This window comes from Macaca fascicularis, chromosome 11, assembly GCF_037993035.2.
Source record: "Macaca fascicularis isolate 582-1 chromosome 11, T2T-MFA8v1.1".
NCBI lineage: Eukaryota > Metazoa > Chordata > Mammalia > Primates > Cercopithecidae > Macaca > Macaca fascicularis.
The window spans coordinates 102020655-102040460 of record NC_088385.1 but is presented as its reverse complement, the minus strand read 5'-3'; the positions used below and the strand labels follow the sequence as shown (position 1 = coordinate 102040460).

General features: G+C 40.1%; 1 protein-coding gene across 2 annotated transcripts in view; it reads left to right on the top strand.

Annotated features, from left to right (window-relative positions):
* Nucleotides 1-14103, top strand: part of NDUFA12 (NADH:ubiquinone oxidoreductase subunit A12) — a 42543-nt gene extending 28440 nt beyond the window's left edge. For both annotated transcript variants that reach the window (XR_012420511.1, XM_005571887.5), the window contains one exon: nucleotides 13824-14103. Coding sequence is in view for 1 of the 2 variants with exons in the window: in XM_005571887.5 (XP_005571944.2) it covers nucleotides 13824-14004 (181 nt within the window). In the remaining variant the exon portion in view is untranslated. The remainder of the gene's footprint in view (nucleotides 1-13823) is intronic.
* The last annotated feature ends 5703 nt before the right edge of the window (nucleotides 14104-19806 follow it).

The following is a 19806-nucleotide window of genomic DNA, read 5'->3' as shown; positions in this document are numbered from 1 at the left end:
TATATTGAGCACCCCCCATATGTCAGACCTTGATGGGTTTATATATTCACAGTGGTGAGTGAAATATGTATGGTCTTTGTTCTCTTGTAGTTTATAGGCATTTAATGAATACTAGTACTAATACAGTGTTCTAATTTAGTGTCTGGTTTGTTTTTTGTTGTTTTGTTTTGTTTTTACAGTACCTTCATTTTCCTATATATTTTATTCTCTTATAGGATCAGCAACAAGATTTAATTTCTTCTTCAGGAATTTATATTTAATTTAATTCAGTAGAATACTCTGAAAGTATTTAAGTAGATAACAAGTAACATTTTATTTTATTTTGAGGTAGGGTCTCGCTCTGTCACCCAGGCTGGAGTTCAGTGGTACGATTTTGGCTTACTGCAACCTTGACCCAGCCCCTGGAGTAGCTGGGACTATAGGCACAGGCCAGCACGCCTGGCTACTTTTTGTATGTATGTATGTATGTATGTATGTATGTATGTATGTATGTTGTAGAGACAGGGTTTTGCCATGTTGCCCAGGCTGGTCTCAAACTCCTGGGCTCGAGCTATCCACCTGCCTTGGCCTCCCAAAGTGTTGACATTACAGGCGTGAACCACTGTGCCCAGCCCAAATACTATTCTATACTACTTTTTCTTTCTTGTTCTTGTCTTTATTTTGTTCAATACCACATTTATTGCCTTCAGTTTTATTCTGAAGTTATCTAATTGCCACCATCTATACAGTAACACACAGAAGTCTTCATTTTCATTGTTATGGTAGTTAGCTTTTATATAGAATTAGTGTAGAAAAGTAGAAAGTTTGGGCTATTTCATGCACGGCTGTGTAAAATTACTGTTTTCACTTGTATCGGAAGAAATGAAGATGTGCTTTTTTGTGGTTTGAAGTATTGGAACCTTGAAGTCCTTTGAACCAAGTTAAAAAAAAAAACAAAACAAGACATGGCTTGGATAGATTTTTCTCTATTGCATGTATACCGTTTTCCCACTTGGTGGCACTTTCTGTTCATTTCTTAGTAACGTGTCTTTCTCTCTCAGCAGTTACACTAGTCTCTCCTCATACATTGATTTTTCTTATTAAAATTAATTTACTGAAGTAATACATAAATACATCGTTTAAAAAATAGTAGTGTATGGTAAAGGATTTTTTTTTTAACAGAAAATAATTTTATCCCTGAAAATTTTTCTGTGGCCAGGGAAAAATTAATAAATGGTTTTGCCCTTCAAAGGTTAATTTGTTTGAGATGCTTAACATCATGATGGTCAGCTGTTTTTCATTTGGCATGATGTGTTCTAGAAGGCTTTGTAGAGAAATAGCATGGCAGGCGGGGGCCATTACATGGAGGTGATAGAAAAGAATCAAGGATGATTCATAGGTTTGGGGCCTGGGTGGTTGGTACCATAATGCTGGGACCATTCACTGAGATGGGAGGACTTGCAGAAGGGCAGGTTGGTAGGGGTGGAGAATTAGAATCAGAACCCTCTTTTTGGACATGGTAAGTGTGTGATACCTCTTGTGAAATCCACATGATTAGATATGTATCAAGTAAACAGCTGGATATGCGAATTGAGCTTAGAACAATGGTCAAACCTGCCAGATCAGCAGAGAACAATGATGAGTAGCTAGCAAGGTAGGAGGAAGGGGAAGAAAGAGGAGTATTTCAGCAAGGGAAGCCTCGTATTGATTGTTGCCAAGAGGTTGAGGAAGATGATGACAGAAAAATGTCCATGTGATTTGGCAATATGAAATTCATTGAATCTACATAGAATCTGTTCTTGAAAGAAATGAGGAGAGATCAGAAAAGTTTAAACATTCTGGCAAAGGAGAGTGATCCACATAGCCCTAGTAGACATGCACTGTCAATATTGGACATTGTTCCATGAATCCTTTTTTTTTTTTTTTTTTTTGGAGACAGGGTCTTGCTCTGTCACCCAGGCTGGAGTGCAGTGGCATGATCTCAGCTCACTGCACCCTCCGCCTCCCAGGTTCAAGCAATTCTTGTGTCTCTGCCACCTGGGTGGCTGGAATTACAGGTGCCCACCACCACACCTGGCTAATTTTTTTTTTTAATAGGAGTGGGATTTCTCCATGTTAGCCAGGCTGGTCTCAAACTCCTGGCCTCATGTGATCCACCTGCCTCAGCCTTCCAAAGTACTGGGATTACAGGTGTAAGCCACTGCGCCCGGCCCCTTTTAAAACTTTTCTGTGTAGTTGTGTTCATAACCATATTCCATCTTTCTTGCTTTTTTCCATCAATATTATAAGCAATTTTTCATGTTATTAAAACAGTTCTTATAGTCACCATTAAAATATTTTTTCTGATTATACGAATATACAATTGCTATAGAAAATTTGGAAATCCAGAGAAATATTAATATGAGGTGAAACAAAAATAAGCTCTGATTCTTTGGCAATACTGTTAACATTTTATTCACTGATTCAACAACTATTTGAGGGTCTGCTTTTGGGTAGAGAAAGAATGTTTTGGGAGTGTTTGTTTTAGAGGTGGGGTTTTGCTATGTTGCCAAGGATGGAGTGCAGGAGCTATTCACAGGTGCAATCATAGCACACTACAGCCTTGAACTCCTGGGCTCAAGCATCCCCCTGCCTCAGCCTCCCGTGTAGCTGGGACTCCAGAGGAATGTTTTTTCAAGACCACAGTGTGTGAAAAACTGATTGTAGTTTATTGGTCACAACTTCTTTAGAAGAAAGCTTATTATTATAAAGAACAATATACATACACATTTCTCACATAATGTATGCAACATTTTCGGACTTGCTTCTCCCTCCCCTCACTTAATATGTCACAGACATTTTTCCTGTGTCGCTAAATACTGTGTCAATTCGAGTTTTTTAGTTTCTGTGGGGCTTTTGTATTTAGAAAGGATTGTTGGGCAATTTGGATTTAAAATTAATATACTATTTATTATAGTTGCAAATGTAAAAACCTAATTGTTTTTCATTCTTGAGGTTCAATTTATAAATAGGATAAAAAGATTAGTAAATTGAATTATTTTTTGCCTAAAAATAAAGAACAGTCATTTTCTCTTGTTCTTTGATGAATGTTTGATAAACTCTAATGGAAAGGATTACATTGTCCTAAACAGTAATACCCATTTGCAAATTTAGTTAATACATCTCTTTAAGCATTTTAGGTCACATTTATAAATTGAACATATTTGATATTTGATATTTTTCAATTCTTCAAATCCCCAGTGTATAGGCAGATTAAGCTATCAAGCAAAATGTTCCTAAGCGCTTAAATGACACTTGTTTACTCAAGCCCAAAAGTTCAGTGTCATCCCCCTGTCTCATTTCTCTAATGTCCAGTCTATTAGCAAATTCATACTGCTTTTGTTTCTGAGTCCCACGTCTCATCACTGCCTCTATGACTGTTACCCTAGTCCAAGGCAAAATTTTCTCTTGCCTGGACATCTACAGTCACCTCCTAACTGGTTTGATAACATTCTTGCAGTGCACTAGTGTTCCCAATATGCTAAGTGATGAGAGTGCCTTTTTTTTTTTTTTTTTTTGAGACGGAGTCTCGCTCTGTCACCCAGGCTGGAGTGCAGTGGCCGGATCTCAGCTCACTGCAAGCTCCGCCTCCTGGGTTCACGCCATTCTCCTGCCTCAGCCTCCCAAGTAGCTGGGACTACAGGCGCCCGCCACCACGCCCAGCTAATTTTTTTTGTATTTTAGTAGAGACGGGGTTTTACCGTGTTAGCCAGGATGGTCTCGATCTCCTGACCTCGTGATCTGCTCGTCTCGGCCTCCCAAAGTGCTGGGATTACAGGCTTGAGCCACCGCGCTCGGCCGAGAGTGCCTATTTTTAAATGTAAATCAGATCACATCAAGTCTCTGCTCAGAATGATCCAGTGACTTCCCATCACAGTGAGAGTAAAAACCCCAACTCCTTCCATGGTCTGCAAGGCCTTGTGTGATCGCAGTCTGCATGCACTGTCCTAGTCACTGCCCTGTTGACTCTGACTTGGCCACATTGGCCTTCTTGGTTTTCCTTGAACAGTGAGCATACTCCCAACTCAGTGTCTGCACTAGCTTTTTCCCCAGATTTGGCATGGCTCACACACCTTCACTTTATTCAAGTGCCAATCCAGTGGCTTTTCAGGTGATCTAGTCTATAAGAGCCCTGTTCCCTCTCATACTCCATACTCTTCTCCTGCTCTAGTTTTTTCCTTGGTGGCACTTACCTACCTCTGCTTAACATTTTTTTATATATTATTTAATTTATTGTATGTTTACCCAAATACCATGTTAGAACAGTGCCTGCCACATAGTATTTCTTCAAAAAATATTTGTTGAATGAATGAATGTACATATACTATTTTACTTGAAACAAACATTATTTTTTGGGTATGATAATCAGTTTTCTTCACTTTAGCTGATTCAAAAATGGCATCTTCTGCTACTCCTTTATAGCTTTTTGATGAATTTGAAATTAGATTTACCTCTGAATTACATTGCAGTTTCAACCTGTCCTTTTTAGTACTTTGACCCGCTGAATCATTTGTTATAGTTTTATGGGATTTTGGGGGCGGAGGAGTGTGTTTTTTTTTTTTTTTTTTGAGACAAGGTCTTGCTCTGTCACCCAGGCCAAGTGTAGTGCCATGATCATAACTCACTGCAACCTCAAAATCCTGGGCTCAAGCCATCATTCTGCCTCCACCTCCTGAGTAGCTGGGAGTATAGGTGCATGCCACCACACCCAGCTAATGTTTTTGTTTTTGAGAGAGAAGGTGTCAAACTCCTGGCCTCAAGTGGTCCCCCAACCTTGGCCTTCCAAAGCACTGGGATTATATGTGACAGCCACTGTGCCTAGCCTGTTATAGTCTGTTAAAATATTATTTCTCTAAATAAATTGCTAGCTGTCAATGGCTGATAATATTTTCTTCAAAGTAAGTCCTTCCTAATGTTTATTTTCTGCTCCAGAAAATCAGAATATTAGGATACTGTGTTCTAAGAAACTACAAACTGCATAATTAGGTAGTTTCTCTTATGTTACAGAATGTTACTTTTCTTTATAACCATTCTCTGTTAAAATGTGTTCATTATAAGCAGAAGACAAGATTGTTTTGATTTTTAAAACTCAGCTTTTATTTAACACATTTCACTGAGTATTCATTGCTTCATTTAATATTGATTCTAACATTTTACAAAGATGCCTTGTTGGAAAATTCCATATGTGGGATGTGGAAATAAACTATGTATTACTCTTGGTGAATGAAGAACAGCTCAGTATGTTCATTATAGAAAATTCAAAAAATAACAAAAGAAATAAGAATAGCCTGTTATCCCACCACTTGTAGAAACCACTGCTATTAACATTTTGATACATATTCAACCTTCAGTATCTGTGGGTTCTGCATCCATAGAGTAAACCAACATCGGGTGGAAATTATATCAGAAAAAAGTTCACAAAGTTCCAAAAAGCCGGATTTGCTGAGTGCCAAGTATTATGTTGAATCCACATGAATGAAGTGATATGCAGACGTTGTATTAGGCTTTATAAGTAACCTGGAGATGAGTTAAAGTATACAGGAGGTTGTGCCTAAATTATATGCAAATGCTACATTTGTCCTGGAATCAATCCCCCATAGATCCTAGGGACAACTGTTATTCTTACCTCCTCGTTTTCTGTGCATATATATTCTTTTGTTTTTGTTACTCATGTAATTGAGCTTTTTGAAGAAGTAGCCTGGGTTTGCAAGTTATTTTAACTTTTGGCACCCTAGTTTTCTCACTTATTAAATTTGGATAATAATATTTACCACTAGAGTTGTTATAAGGATCAAATAGGTTAATATTTGTAAAGTGTATAGATTAGTGCCCATGACTTACAAATGCTATATATAAGTATTAAATAAATTAGGCAAATAACCTGCTTTTAAAACTTATATATGGTGAACATTTTCTCAAGTCATAAAATATTCTCTCTTTTTTTTTCTTAGAAATGGAATCCCGCCTTCCCCACCCCCCTCCCCATCCAGGCACCATCATGGCTTTCTGCAGCCTTGAACTCCTGAGCTCATGTGATCTCTGCCTCAGCCTCCCAAGTAGCTAGGACTACAGGTGCCTGTCACAATGCCTGGCTAATTTTTGCATGTAGACATGGGGTCTCATTATGTTGACCAGGCTGGTCTCGAACTCATGGCCTCAAGCTATCCTCCCGCCTTGGCCTCCAGAAGTGCTAGGATTACAGGTGTGAGGCACCATACCTAGCCAAAATATTCTCTATAGCATAATTTTTAATAATGCCTTAGTCTTCCCATCATATGGATATGCCATGAGCTATTCCCTTTATTTTTGGTTTTGTTCTTTCCATTCTTTCATTGTTATAAATAAAGCTCTGATAAATATTCTTGTACTTGAGTATTTATCCATATCCTCATTTCCTTAAATGGAAATGGATCCACCAGGAGTATACATGTTTTATAAGTTTTTGATACCTGCTGCCAAATTGCCCTCTAGAAGGGCTATACCAATTTATATTCTCAGGATAAATATATTCAATACTATATGAGTATTGATTTCTCTTTAAGTTCACTGATTCTGGGTTTTTTAAATCTTTGCCAATTTAGCAAGTAAAAAATTTTACCTTGTTTTAATGGGCATTGCCTTGATTAAACTTCATTGTTTGCTCCTATAATTTTTTTCTTTGTTGACATCTCAATATTTTTTATCAGTTTTCTATGGGATATTTGACTTTCTCTAATTTGTAATGATAAATGAACCTTTTTTTCTGCATATTACAAATATTTTCTCCTGTTTCTTTTAACCTTTAATCCTGTTTATAGTGTTTTAGGACATAGACATTTCAATTTTTAAAAAGCTTAATTTTGGGGGTACATAGTAGTTGTATATATTTATGGGGTGAGATGTTTTGATACAGGCATGTAATGTGTGATCATCACATCATGGAAAATGGGGTACCCATCCCTTCAAGCATTTGTCCTTTGTGTTACATACAATCGAATTATACTCTTTTACTTGTTAAAAAATGTACAATTAAATTATTATAGACTATAGTCATCATGTTGTGCTATCAAGTACTAGGTCTTATTCATTCTTTCTATTTTTTTTTATGCCCATTAACTATCCCCACCTCCTCCTCATCCCTAACCCAACCCCACTACTCTTCCCAGCCTCTGGTGATCATTCTTCTACTCTCTATCTCCATGAGTTCAACTGTTTTGATTTTTAGGTGTCACAGATAAACAAGAACATGCAATGTTTGTCTTTCAGTACCTGGCTTACTTCACTTAACATAATGATCTCCGGTTCCATCCATGTTGTTACTAATGACAGGATATTGTTCTTTTTTATGGCTGAATAGTACCCCATTGTATTAAGTATCACATTTTCTCTACAGATCCATCTGTTGATGGACACTTAGGTTGCTTCCAAATTTTGGCTATTGTGAACAATGGGGCAACAAACATGGGAGTGCAAAAGTCTCTTCACTATACTGATTTCCTTTCTTTTAGGTTATACCCAGCAGCAGGATTGCTGGATCATATGGTAGCTCAATTTTTAGTTTTTTGAGGAACTTCCAAACTGTTCTCCATAATGGTTGTACTAATTTACATTCCCACCAACAGTGCATGAGGGTTCTCTTTTCGCCACATCTTTGCCAGCATTTATTATTGCCTGTCTTTTGTATAAAAGCCATTTTAACTGGGATGAGATAGTATCTCATTGTAGGTTTTTTTTTACTGCTCCTTGTGGACCAGAGCTACCCCATAGGCAGTGTGCCCAGAGTAGCCTCATTTTAAGTTTGATTTGCATTTATCTGATGATCAGTGATGTTGAACACTTTTTCATATGTCTGTTTGCCATTTGTTTGTCTTCTTTTGAGAAATGTCTTTTCAAATCTTTTTCCCATTTTTAAATCAGATTATTAGATTTTTTCCTGTAGAGTTGTTTGAGCTCCTTATATAATCTGGTTATTAATCCCTTGTTAGATGGGTAATTTGCAAATATTTTCTCTCATTCTGTGGGTTGTCTCTTCACTTTGATGATTGTTTCCTTTGCTGTGCAGAAGCTTTTTACTTGATGTGATTTCATTTGCCCATTTTTTTCTCTGGTTGTCTGTGCTTGCAGGTTATTACTCAAGAAATTTTTATCCAGACCAATTTCCTGGAGAGTTTCCCCAATGTTTTCTTGTAGTAGTTTCATAGTTCAAGGTCTTAGATTTAAGTCTTTAATCCATTTTGATTTGATTTTTGTAAAATACAGCAAAAGATAGGAATCTAGTTTCGTTTTTCTGCATATGGATATCCAGTTTTCCCAGAAGAGACTACCTTTTCCCCAGTGTATGTTCTTGGCACCTTTGGTGAAAATGCTGTTTTGATTAACATAGCTCTGTTATTTTTTTTAAGACTCTTTTTTTTTTTTTTTTTTTGAGACGGAGTCTTGCTTATTGTCCAGGCTGGAGTACAATGGCACCATCTCAGCTCACTGCAATGTCCACCTCCTGGGTTCAAGCGATTTTCCTGCCTCAGCCTCCTGAGTAGCTGGGATTAGAGGCATGTGCCACCACACTCACTGATTTTTGTATTTTTTAGTAGAGATGGGGTTTCACCATGTTGGCCAGGCTGGTCTCAAACCCCTGACCTCAAGTGATCCACCCACCTCAGCCTCCTAAAGTGCTGGGATTAAGGCATGAGCTACCACACCCGGCCGCTCTGTAGTATAATTTGAAGTCAGTGTAATTTGACTTCTCCAGTTTTGTTCTCTTTGCTTAGGACAGCTTTGGCTATTCTGGGTCTTTTGTGGTTCCATATATGTTTTAGGACTGGGTTTTGTGGGGTTTTTTTCTATTTTTGTGAAGGAAGTGATTGGTATTTTGATAGGGATTGCATTGAATCTGTAGATTGCTTTGGGTAGTATGGACATTTTACCAATATGGATTCTTCCAATCCATTAACTTGGAATATATTTCCATTTTTTGGTGTCCTCTTCAATGTCTTTCATCAATGTTTTACACTTTTTTCAATTTTTACATAGTAAGATCTATCAGCTTTTTTCTTTTTATGGCTTTTTACCTTTGACATTAATTTTACAAGTGAATCTTCATATTCTCTGAATATCAATATATTCTGTGACTATAAATACTCTTTTCGTATCTGAGATTATTATTTTTATGTATGTATGTATTTATTTATTTAGAAACAGAGTCTTGCTCTGTTGTTCAGGCTGGAGTGCAGTGGCAGGACATGGCTCACCGTAGCCTATGTTTCCTGGGTTCAAGCAATTCTCCCACCTCAGCTTCCTGAGTAGCTGGGACTACAGGTGCCACTATGCCTGGCTAAATTTTCAAAAATTATTTTGTTGAGATGGGGATCTCACTATGCTGCCCAGGCTGGTCTTGACCTCAAGTGATCCTCCTGCTTTGGCCTCCCGTGGGATAACAGGTGTGAGTCACTGTGCCTGGTCCTGAGCATTATTAATCTATCTGGAATCATTGATGACTTGGGAAATCTAACTTTTTTTTTTCTTTTGTTTTGTTTGTTTATCTTTTTTTACACTCCTCTCAACTTATACCTTATGGTGTTTTTTTGTTTCCCAACAAAATCATCCTAGCATAATTTGTTGAGAAATTTTTACTTTCCTCAATGATTTGAAATGCCAGTTTCACCTTATATACATTTTAGTCTGTTTGGGGGTTTTTCTACTTTCTTATGGTACTTTTGTGTCAGTTGCCATAGCATTCTAATGTTTGAGACATTCATTTAATGTCTGATAATGCCAGTGCCAGCCTTTCTGATTGTTCTGAGTTTTCAAAATTTTCTTGGATAAACTTTAACTGAAGCTTACAATCATATTGTGAAACTCTAAGAAGAACTCCATTGGGATTTTCATTCAGATTGCACTTAATTAAATAATAGTGTGCTAACAAGGTTTGAATTGCCGTCTTATAATGAACCATGTTTGTTTTTTAAATTTGTTAAATGTATCAATCCCATCCTGGGGTTAGATGGATCCAGGGGTTTTGTGGATACCATAATCCCAACCCAGTTTCATCTATTGATTGAAAGTTAAATTTCTAATCAAAAGGTTCTTGATTCAACCATTAGAAGGCTGTGTTCAAGCCTCAGCTCTGTAATATACATCATGTGGGACCTTGGGAAAGTCATTTTAATCCTGTTTCCTAGACTTTAGAATAGTTTGATGAGTATTAAATAAGTGAAAGAGCAGTATGTGTGAGAATATCTCATAAACTAAAGTGAGATGGAGTAATAGTTTTAGTATGATGAATATTTTTACTTCATAAAACATTCTGGAGTTTTTCCTTAGTCTTTCGTATTTATTTTTTGAAAAATTGAAAAATCTTTGGCATTTCTAGGCCAGGTGCGGTGGCACACACCTGTAATCCCAGCACTTTGGAAGACTGAGGCAGGCAGATCCCTCAAGCCCAGGAGTTTGAGACCATCCTGGACAACATGGTGAAACCTCGTCTCTACTAAAAATACAAAAATTAGCCAGGTGTGGTGGCGTGCGCCTGTAATCGGGAGGCTGAATTGCTTCAACCCAGGAGGCAGAGGTTGCACTGAGCCAAGATTGTACCATTGTACTCCAGCCTGGGTGACAGAGCGAGACACTGTCTCAAAAATAAATAAATAAATAAATAAATAAATAAATATAAAAAATCTTTGGCATTTCTAGTCTCAGTGATACTAAGTGAAAATATCTGAAACATGAACAATATGGTCAGAAGCCAGCCTGTAATCCCAGCACCTTGGAAAGTTTAGAGAAGAGGATTGCTTGAGACCAGGAGTTTGAGACCAGCCTGCCTGGCAACATAAAGATCCCATCTCTACAAAAAAATATTTTGAGACGGAGTGTTGCTCTGTCACCCAGGCTGGAGCAGTGGCACGATCTCGGCTCACTGCAAGCTCCACCTCCCGGGTTCGTGCCATTCTCCTGCCTCAGCCTCTCGAGTAGCTGGGACTACAGGCGCCCACCACCATGCCCGGTTAATTTTTTGTATTTTTAGTAGAGACAGGGTTCCACTGTGTTAGCCAGGATGGTCTCGATCTGCTGACCTCGTGATCCGCCTGCCTCAGCCTCCCAAAGTGCTGGGATTACAGGCGTGAGCCACTGCACCTGGCCAAATTTTAAAAAATAACTTAAAAGTCAGTATCTCTGGCCAGGCGCAGTGGCTCACGCCTTAATCTTAGCACTTTGGGAGGCCGAGGCGGGCAAATCACTGGAGGCCAGGAGTTCAAGACCAGCCTGAACAACATGGTGAAACTTCATCTCTACTAAAAATAAAAAAAATTAGCCCAGCGTGGTGGCATGCGCCTGTAATCCCAGCTACTCAGGAGGCTGAGGCAGGAGAATCACTTGAGCCCAGGAGGTGGAGGTTGCAGTGAGCCAAGATATCGCCACTGCACTCCAGCCTGCGCCACAGAGCAAGACTGTCTAAAAAAAAAGAAAAAGAAAAAGGACCCAGCTAAGAGTCTGTTTTGCAAGTAAAACTCTCTGGTGTGGCAGTCTGAAAGATATGATTTATTTACCCCTTATTTAATAATAAAATAACAAGGGTTATATTTGCCTAGCAGACTATAAACATATCCCTTTTTCTTATAATTCTTTATAAACTGCTATAATGGGTATAGTTTATTATTTATTAATTCCCTGATTCTTGCATGTAGCCTTGCCGGGATAAATATTTTCAGATTTTGTGTATTGTGATAAAAATTATTTTTTACTTTTTTGGAGCATTTTCCATTTCTCCATGAGCTCTTCAGTTCCTCACTTAAGTAACAGAATAGGCATAAGCTTGGGACTGTGGTTCCTTAAATATCATTTTAACCTTCAGGAGTCTTGATAGCAATTTTTTGAATAAAATTTTTCTTTAGTTAAGCTGACTCAACAAGATAAAAGTTAAGTATTTCTGCTATGTCATAAGCTCACATAAAGCCCCTTGATAAGTGACAGCCTTGACTTTAACAGCTAATCCCTCTGAGTGGTTAGTGGAGCCTGGCTCACCACCATCGTCTCACAAGGGCTTCAGCGCTCGTGTGCTCATATGCATGGTTACAGTTTATTGGCCCAGGTCACTTTCACTAATCCCCAGCTTCCTTTAAAGGATGTAAGACAGACACTGACCTAGCTTGTACAGCTTTCTGCATTCTTCATTGTATAAGCCGATCACGAAACAATTATCTTTCGATATAAATATAGCAACTGTAATCATATTTTATCTGTATTCAGACTGGTTTTTAGCGAATTACCTATCTATATCTATCAATTACTGCTAGCAAATATTCTTAGGTTTACATAGCAACAAAAATGTTTCTCATTAGCTTTAGTTCTAGTTATTCCACTGAAACATCCTCCTCTTGTCCTTTTCTCTGCAGCTAGATAATCACCTTTTCCCCACCCCTGGGCTGCAGTTCTGTGACTGGCCTCTCATTTTTCCCCGCCCCCCCCCCAACAGGGTCGTCTCTGTCTTGTGAGCTCCAGGTCTTAGAGGCTGGGACAAATTCTCTCTTCCCTTCTTTCCCATGTAAACCCCTCAGCTTAGCTTCCTGCTTGATCGAACTCTGTCCCACAAACTTTGATTCCTCCTTTCCCTGTCGTTAGCAGCAGTATCGCTGGTCTCTTCCCTTTCACCTCCAGGTATCCGGCTTTTAGGTCTGATTTCTGGAACATATCCTCTTAAATTGTTAAGCACTTACGACTGAAATATTTGTGAATTGGGGGTCGTTGTAACTTTTTTTTTAAGACTGGGTCTCACTATGTTGCCCAGGCTGGTCCTGAACTTCTGGCCTCAAGTGATCCTCCCACCTCATCCTAGCCAAAGTGCTGGGATTATAGACATGAGCCACTGTGCCTGGCCCTGATTTAATCTTTTAATATAACAAGTTGCATATTCTCTAGTGTTTACACTGACATGCTTGAATTTACAATGCATCAGAGACTCTTCTCAGCAGGAGCCTCATGGATTTTAAACTAGACCTTCATGAGCCAGAGTAACCTGAGCGTACCGAAAATCCAGAATTGACCTCTAGCACCTAATAGTAATACTGTATTTTTGTCAATTCTAAAATATGTTTGCACATCTAAACTTAGGATACATGTTATAATCAGTAGTGTGCCATAATATATTTGGTAGCATCTTTCTTTCTTAGAGGTAGATAAAATAATGGCATGTCTGAAAATGGATAGTGTCAGATTTGATAAGATACAGTAATGGGCCGGGCATGGTGGCTCATACCTATAATCCCAGCACTTTGGGAGGCTGAAGCAGGAAGATCCCTTGAGCTCAGAAGTTTGAGTTCAGCCTGGGCAGCATAGTGAGATCCTATCTCTACAAAAATGTTCTAAAAGTTAGCCAGGCATGGTGGCATGCTCTTATAGTGTCAGCTACGTAGGAGGCTGAGGTAGGAGGATCACACGAGCCCAGGAGTTTGAGGCTGCAATGAGCTATAATAATGCTACTGCATTCCAGCATGGGTGACAGAGTGAGACCCTGTCTCCAAAAAAAAGAAAGAAAGAAAATGAAGGAAAAAAATACAGTAATGAGAACAGTAGCTGACATTTGTTGAGTATCTGCCACACACAAGAATTTTTCTATGTGCTTTATGTATATTATCTCCTTTTATCTTTATACCATCCCTGAGGAGTAGGGATGTTCAGATGGAAAAAAACTAAGGCATAGAAGAATTCAGCTAGTAAGTGTTGGAGCTAAGGCTTGAACCCAAGCAACAACAACAAAAAATACCTTTTTAACCTTCCTTCCGCTGTGCTGTACTGCCTCTTCATAACTGTTTGGGTTTTTTCCCCTCTTCAAGGCATCGGTGGCTTCACAGTATGACTGATGATCCTCCAACAACAAAACCACTTACTGCTCGTAAATTCATTTGGACAAACCATAAATTCAACGTGAGTGGCACCCCAGAACAATATGTACCTTATTCCACCACTAGAAAGAAGATTCAGGAGTGGATCCCACCTTCAACACCTTACAAGTAAAGACAATGAAGAACAGTTGAAACTTGCAAAATATGGAGCTTTTCATGTAATTACTCTTTTACCATTTACCATTCACTAGATTAAAATTGTGTGACTAAACAATGTCTTTCGTGCCTTTTTGCCCTTCACTTTGTTGTTTTCCAGGTGCAAAATAGATGCTTCCAAACATGGTGATTGAAGTAGACTTGTATTGGGGTAGCTGCCTGGTTTACAGTTCCCTTTTCTGGAAACAGCCTCTGTGGTCCTGTTTGTGCTTTGGGACCCTACCTTACTACCATAGCTCGTTATATGGGAAGACCTAAGCCAAGCCACATTTTCTCATGGGAACTTGGAACTTGAATGGAGAGACACAAAGGCTGAAAGTCATCAGAACTGGGTGACTTTTATTGAAGCTCTCTAAGGAGGTTATCAGAGATACCCTATGTCCTGAGTCTGGTTCTTTAATGGTTCATTTTAAACTGTAAACTATCCTAGACTCTATTCCAATATGTTCTTAGTTCTTTAAGCTAACTAGGGTCACAGATTTTTTTTGTTGCTTACCAATAAAAAAGTCTTTAATATCCAGATTGGTACCAGAGGTAGGCAAAAGACCTTCAAGGAAATGCGGGATCTTTGGAATTGGTGGTTGTGTCTGGGTAGGGTGAAAGGCCCACATCTCTCTGTATTCCAGATGGAAAGCTCGCAGCTCCAGTGATCAAGGAGCTTATCAGGCTGTTGCCTTTAGTCACCAGGATCCACGAGCCCCCTGAGGATAAGGCCCCTGGGGACTGGTAGCAGCCACCATGGAACAAATTAATGCTAGGATTATGGAGTCAGGTGGTTGTTTCCAAGGGCATTGAATGACTTAAGAGAGAATAAACCTTGATTCTCAAATCTCAACTCAAGGCATCAAGTGTGTGAAAGGAAAATAAATCTTGGGACCCCAAAATCACTAAGCCAAGGGAAAAGTCAGGCTGGGAACTATGTCAGGCAAACCTGACCCCCATTTTATCCCTAAATAAGATATTAATAGCTACAAAGATAAAAAGCTACATATCTCCCTCCTTGAAATTCCTTGTGGACAAAGGACAGACAGAACTCAAAGTCATCTCTGAGGCTCACCGGAGATAAATGTGTATCTGATTGCTTCCTCTGCCCTGTTGTTTATGTAAAAATCCAGATTCCCTGAGCCAGACTAAACTGTGTATTCAGTGGAAGGCTGCTCAAGAACTCAAAAGAATGCAGCCTTTTGTCTCTTGTCTACTTATGACCTGGAAGCCCCTACCTCACGTTGTCCCGTCTCACCTGACGGAACCAGTGTGCATGTTACACCTACTGATTGGTGTCTCACGTCTCCCTAAAATGTCTAAAAGCAAGCTGTACCCCGACCACTTGGGCACGTGTCGTCAGGACCCCCTGAAGCTGTGTCACAGGCACAGCCTTAACCTCAGCAAAATAAACTTTCTGAATTGATTGAGACTTGTCTCAGATACCTTTTGGTTTATAAGTGAAACGCAGGGTAATCGTATGACTTCACTTACCTTCTTGTTTTCCTATATGAAAATGAAGGGATAGAGTGGGACCATGGCTGTTGGTATAGGAACATCTAGAAGGAACTAGAACAATGGTCTTCGCCCTTGACTGCATATTAGCTTTTTTATAATCCAGAATTCCAGGCAATCAGACCAGCATCTCTGAGGGTAGGATCCAGGCATCAGTAATTTTTAAAACTTCTCCCCTCACCACCTTATGGTTCAATTTGCAGCCAATGTTTTGAACAACTGTGCTAAAGAAACCAACACGCAAAAACCAGTTCTTTTGAAACTCTTCCTCAGTCATAAGAAACTAGTCTACTGCAGCCCTATCCCCTGAGTATCCCTTAGCTGGATCAGGTTGAATTCAGTGCCTTCAAGAGATACTGTATTCAGTGTGTTGTTTTGGCTTTTTTAGCCCTGGATTTTTGAGACAGCATATAACATACAGGTGTTTTGCACATATTTATTTGCCTGATGACCTGAAAAGCTGGCAGAGCAAAACTAGTCCCTGTAGGTGGCCCAGTCTGCAGTCCAAGCAGCTCTGCTGCTCAGCCCTCTCAAAGTGTCTGGCTGATTGGGAGACTTAACGCAGTCAGAGACAAATTTCTCCAGGAGAATCACAATGGAAGCCCACAGGACTTTGGAGCAAGGTCATACCCCCTTCTGGAAGATTACTATTTTCCTTTTGAGAAATGGTTCAATTTGCTACTGGGGATGTTGGAGACTGTGGGGGCACCAGGTGCTATTTAATACACCTACTCATAAAGTTGACCATTTCCAGCAGCACTCCATCACCTAGCAGGTGGGACCAGACAGGTCATGAAGACACATTTTCTTTGTATGAACATTTTCTCCTGACTCTGTGCCTTTAACTACTCTATTCCCACACATTGCCCCTACCAATCTGTCCCTTTACCTTTGTGGAGCGTTATTGTCCAGTTAACTGAGAATGGAAAAAAGCCAAACCCGGTTTACAGATACCATGAACAATAGGCGCTATCAGCTAGAAACGTACTGTGTATATTTGGGGTGGTCTTGAAGGACAGTTGAGGGCAAATCTGAATTTGTAGGCAAAATTCCAAGCACTGCCTTTTATCATGTACTTTGACTTCAGGGAAACATGATCTGAGGTGAGGATCTATAACCGTAACCAGTCACTGGCTAGATAGTCAGAGATTGAAAACAGCAACATGGAAGATTTGTGCAAAAGTTTTGGGAAGGGCTTGGCAAATGAACCTTGAGGCTTGGATCTGTAATCCAAAAAGATTTAGAACAAAGTAGCCAGATGATTACTGAGATCACCTTCTGAGAACAAATCTTTGTCTCAGTGCCTGCTTCTCGAAGATCCCAACAGAAAACACACATCTAAGCCCAGTAACATCATTGCAGCAAGTTCATTTCATTGGACTTCTTCCATATTGGAGGGAGAGATGCTTTGTTTTTGTGGGAATAGGTACTGATTCTGAATTTGAGTCTGTTTTCCCTGCCTATCATGCCTTGGCCAACATCAACATTCATGGGATTAGAATGCTTTCTGCCTTGTCATATGTAGGACAGTGTCCATGGCGGAGAAACTCACTTCACAGAAAAGAGGCTCGGTGGCTCACGTCTGTAATCTAGCGCTTTTTGGGGCCGAGGCAGACGGATCACCTGAGGTCAGGAGCTCGAGACCAGCCTGACCAATATGATGAAACCCTGGCTCTACTAAAAACACAAAAATTAGTCAGGCGTGGTGGCATGCGCCTGTAATCCCAGCTACTTGGGAGGCTGAGACAGGAGAATCACTTGAATCCAGGAGGCGGAGGTTGCAGTGAGCCAAGATTGTGCCATTGTACTCCAGCCTGGGCAACAAGAGTGAAACTCCTGTCTCAAAAAAAAAAAAAAAAAAAAAAAAGGCAATGGAACTGTCTGTGGGAGTCCCTGCTTGTGTTTATGATGTGTCTTATTGACCTACCTCTCAGATACCACCTCTCGTTTCTCCCTCCATCACCCACTATATGTCAGCCACACAAGCCTCTGTCTAATCTTCAAAGACTGGATTCATTCTTGTCTTGGGTCTTTGCACTTGCTCTTCCTTCTGCCTAGAATATTAACGTCTTTGTGTTGCTCCTTTTTTTGGTATCATTCATATCTTACTTTACAAGTATCACCTCCTCAACAGAATGTTCTGTGTCATCTAATCTACAGTAGCTTCCTCAGGAACTTCCTATTACTGTTTATTTATATGAACTTCCTTGTATTATTTTATTCATAGTACTTATTGTTACTTTTTGGGAAAAGGCCTGAACAAAATTACTCCAGTAAAGAATCTCTGTATTGAGCTTTTACTGAACACCCACTGTCCACCTATAAAGGCACTCTACATGTAGATATAATGAAGCAAAACTGTATTGATTAGATTTAGGGCTGGGCACGGTGGCTAACGCCTACAATCCCAGCAGTTTGGGAGGCTGAGGCAGGCAGATCACCTGAGGTCAGGAGTTCGAGATCAACCTGGCCAACATGGCGAAAAACCATCTCTACTGAAAATACAAAAATTAGCCATGCGCGGCAGCACAGGCCCAGCTACTGAGGAGGCTAAGGTAGGAGAATCGCCTGAATCTGGGAGGTGGAGGGTGCAGTGAGCTGAGATCACACCACTGCACTCTAGCCTGGGCCACAGAGTAACACTCTGTCTCAAAAATAATAATAATTTTTGTTGGAGGTGAAATAGTGACTGAAATTAAACAGCAGCAGCCCAGAACAGTAAATTCTGAAGTTTCAGAAAGTAAGAGTTCTTGTGGGAAATAACACCTAAACATGCAAATAGGAAATTTCTAAAGTTTCATTGACCAATTTTTACAGGGAAAAAAGTACACTAATTACCATGATGTCATGCTGTGTTTCCAGAAAATTGGTGATCATTTCAAGGGTTTGCAATCACTTGTGTGATCAGCTTGCAAAGACCCCTCGGTCTATATCCCTGCTTTAAGTCATCCTTCTATGAATGGAAAAGTCCTGTGCCTAACATTCTTCTCAAATACAAGTTAATTCATACCCTGGTGCCAAGCACTCATAGTATGAAATGCGGTCACATCGTACGAACATAGTAATGGAGCCATATTTATCAGCCCTGGCTCCAGGAAGGTAATGTCTGTGTATGCTTTTTGTTTTTAGACTGAGTCTCACTCTGTCGCCCAGACTGGAGTGCAGTGGCGCAATCTCGGCTCACTGCAACCTCCGTCTCCTGGGTTCAAGCGATTATCCTGCCTCAGCCTCCCAAGTTGCTGGGATTACAGATGCATGCCACCGTGCCTGGCTCATTTTTGTATTTTTAGTAAAGACGGGGTTTCACCATGTTGGCCAGGCTGGTCTCCAACTCCTGACCTCAAGTGATCACCCGCCCCAGCCTCTCCAAGTACTGGGATTACAGGCGTGAGCCACCATGCCCGGCCAGAAAAGTTTTTTTCCAGGCCGATGTCTGGTGTCTGAGAACCTGGTTCTACCTGTGCCTGAAGTACATTTCATTTCCACTCTTTAATGATATGAACCAGTAAATTTCCCTATTTTCTTATAGCTTGACTTAGAATCTGTATTGACTTACGCTTCTTCCACTTGTAGCTGAATGTCCTCGCTGATACAGCATCCTTATGACTTTATTACTTCTCCTCTAGTAATAAAATTTATTACTGCTGTGTACTATCTTCCTTTCTTTCTTCATTTTCCTTTCGTTTCCCTTTTCCCCTTTCCTTTCCTTTCTTTTTTATCCCCCTACCCCCTCCTCCTTTCCTTTCCTCTCCGTTTTGTTTTCGTTTTTTTTTTTTTTCCCAGAGACAGGTTCTCACTCTGTTGCCAGGGCTGGAGTGCAGTGGTGCAATCACGATTCTCTGCAGCCTCGACCTCCTGGGCTCAAGTAGTTCTCCCACCTCAGCCTTCCAGGCAATCACCACCATGCCCAGCTAGTTTTTAAGTTTTTTTGTAGAGACAAGCTCTTGCTATGTTGCCCAAGTTTGCTTGCTTTGCTTTGCTTTGCTTTGCCTCTCTCTCTCTCTCTCACTTTCTTTTTTTTTTTTTTTTTTTTGACAGAGTCTCACTCTGTCACCCAGGCTGGAGTGCAGTGGTGTGATCCCAGCTCATTGCAACCTCCACCTCCCGGTTCAAGTGATTCTCCTGCCTCAGCCTCCCAAGTAGCTGGGATTACAGACACTTGTCACCACGCCCAGCTAATTTTGTATTTTTATAGAGACAGGGTTTTGCCATGTTGGCCAGGTTGGTCTTGAACTCCCAACTTCAGGTCATCCACCTGCCT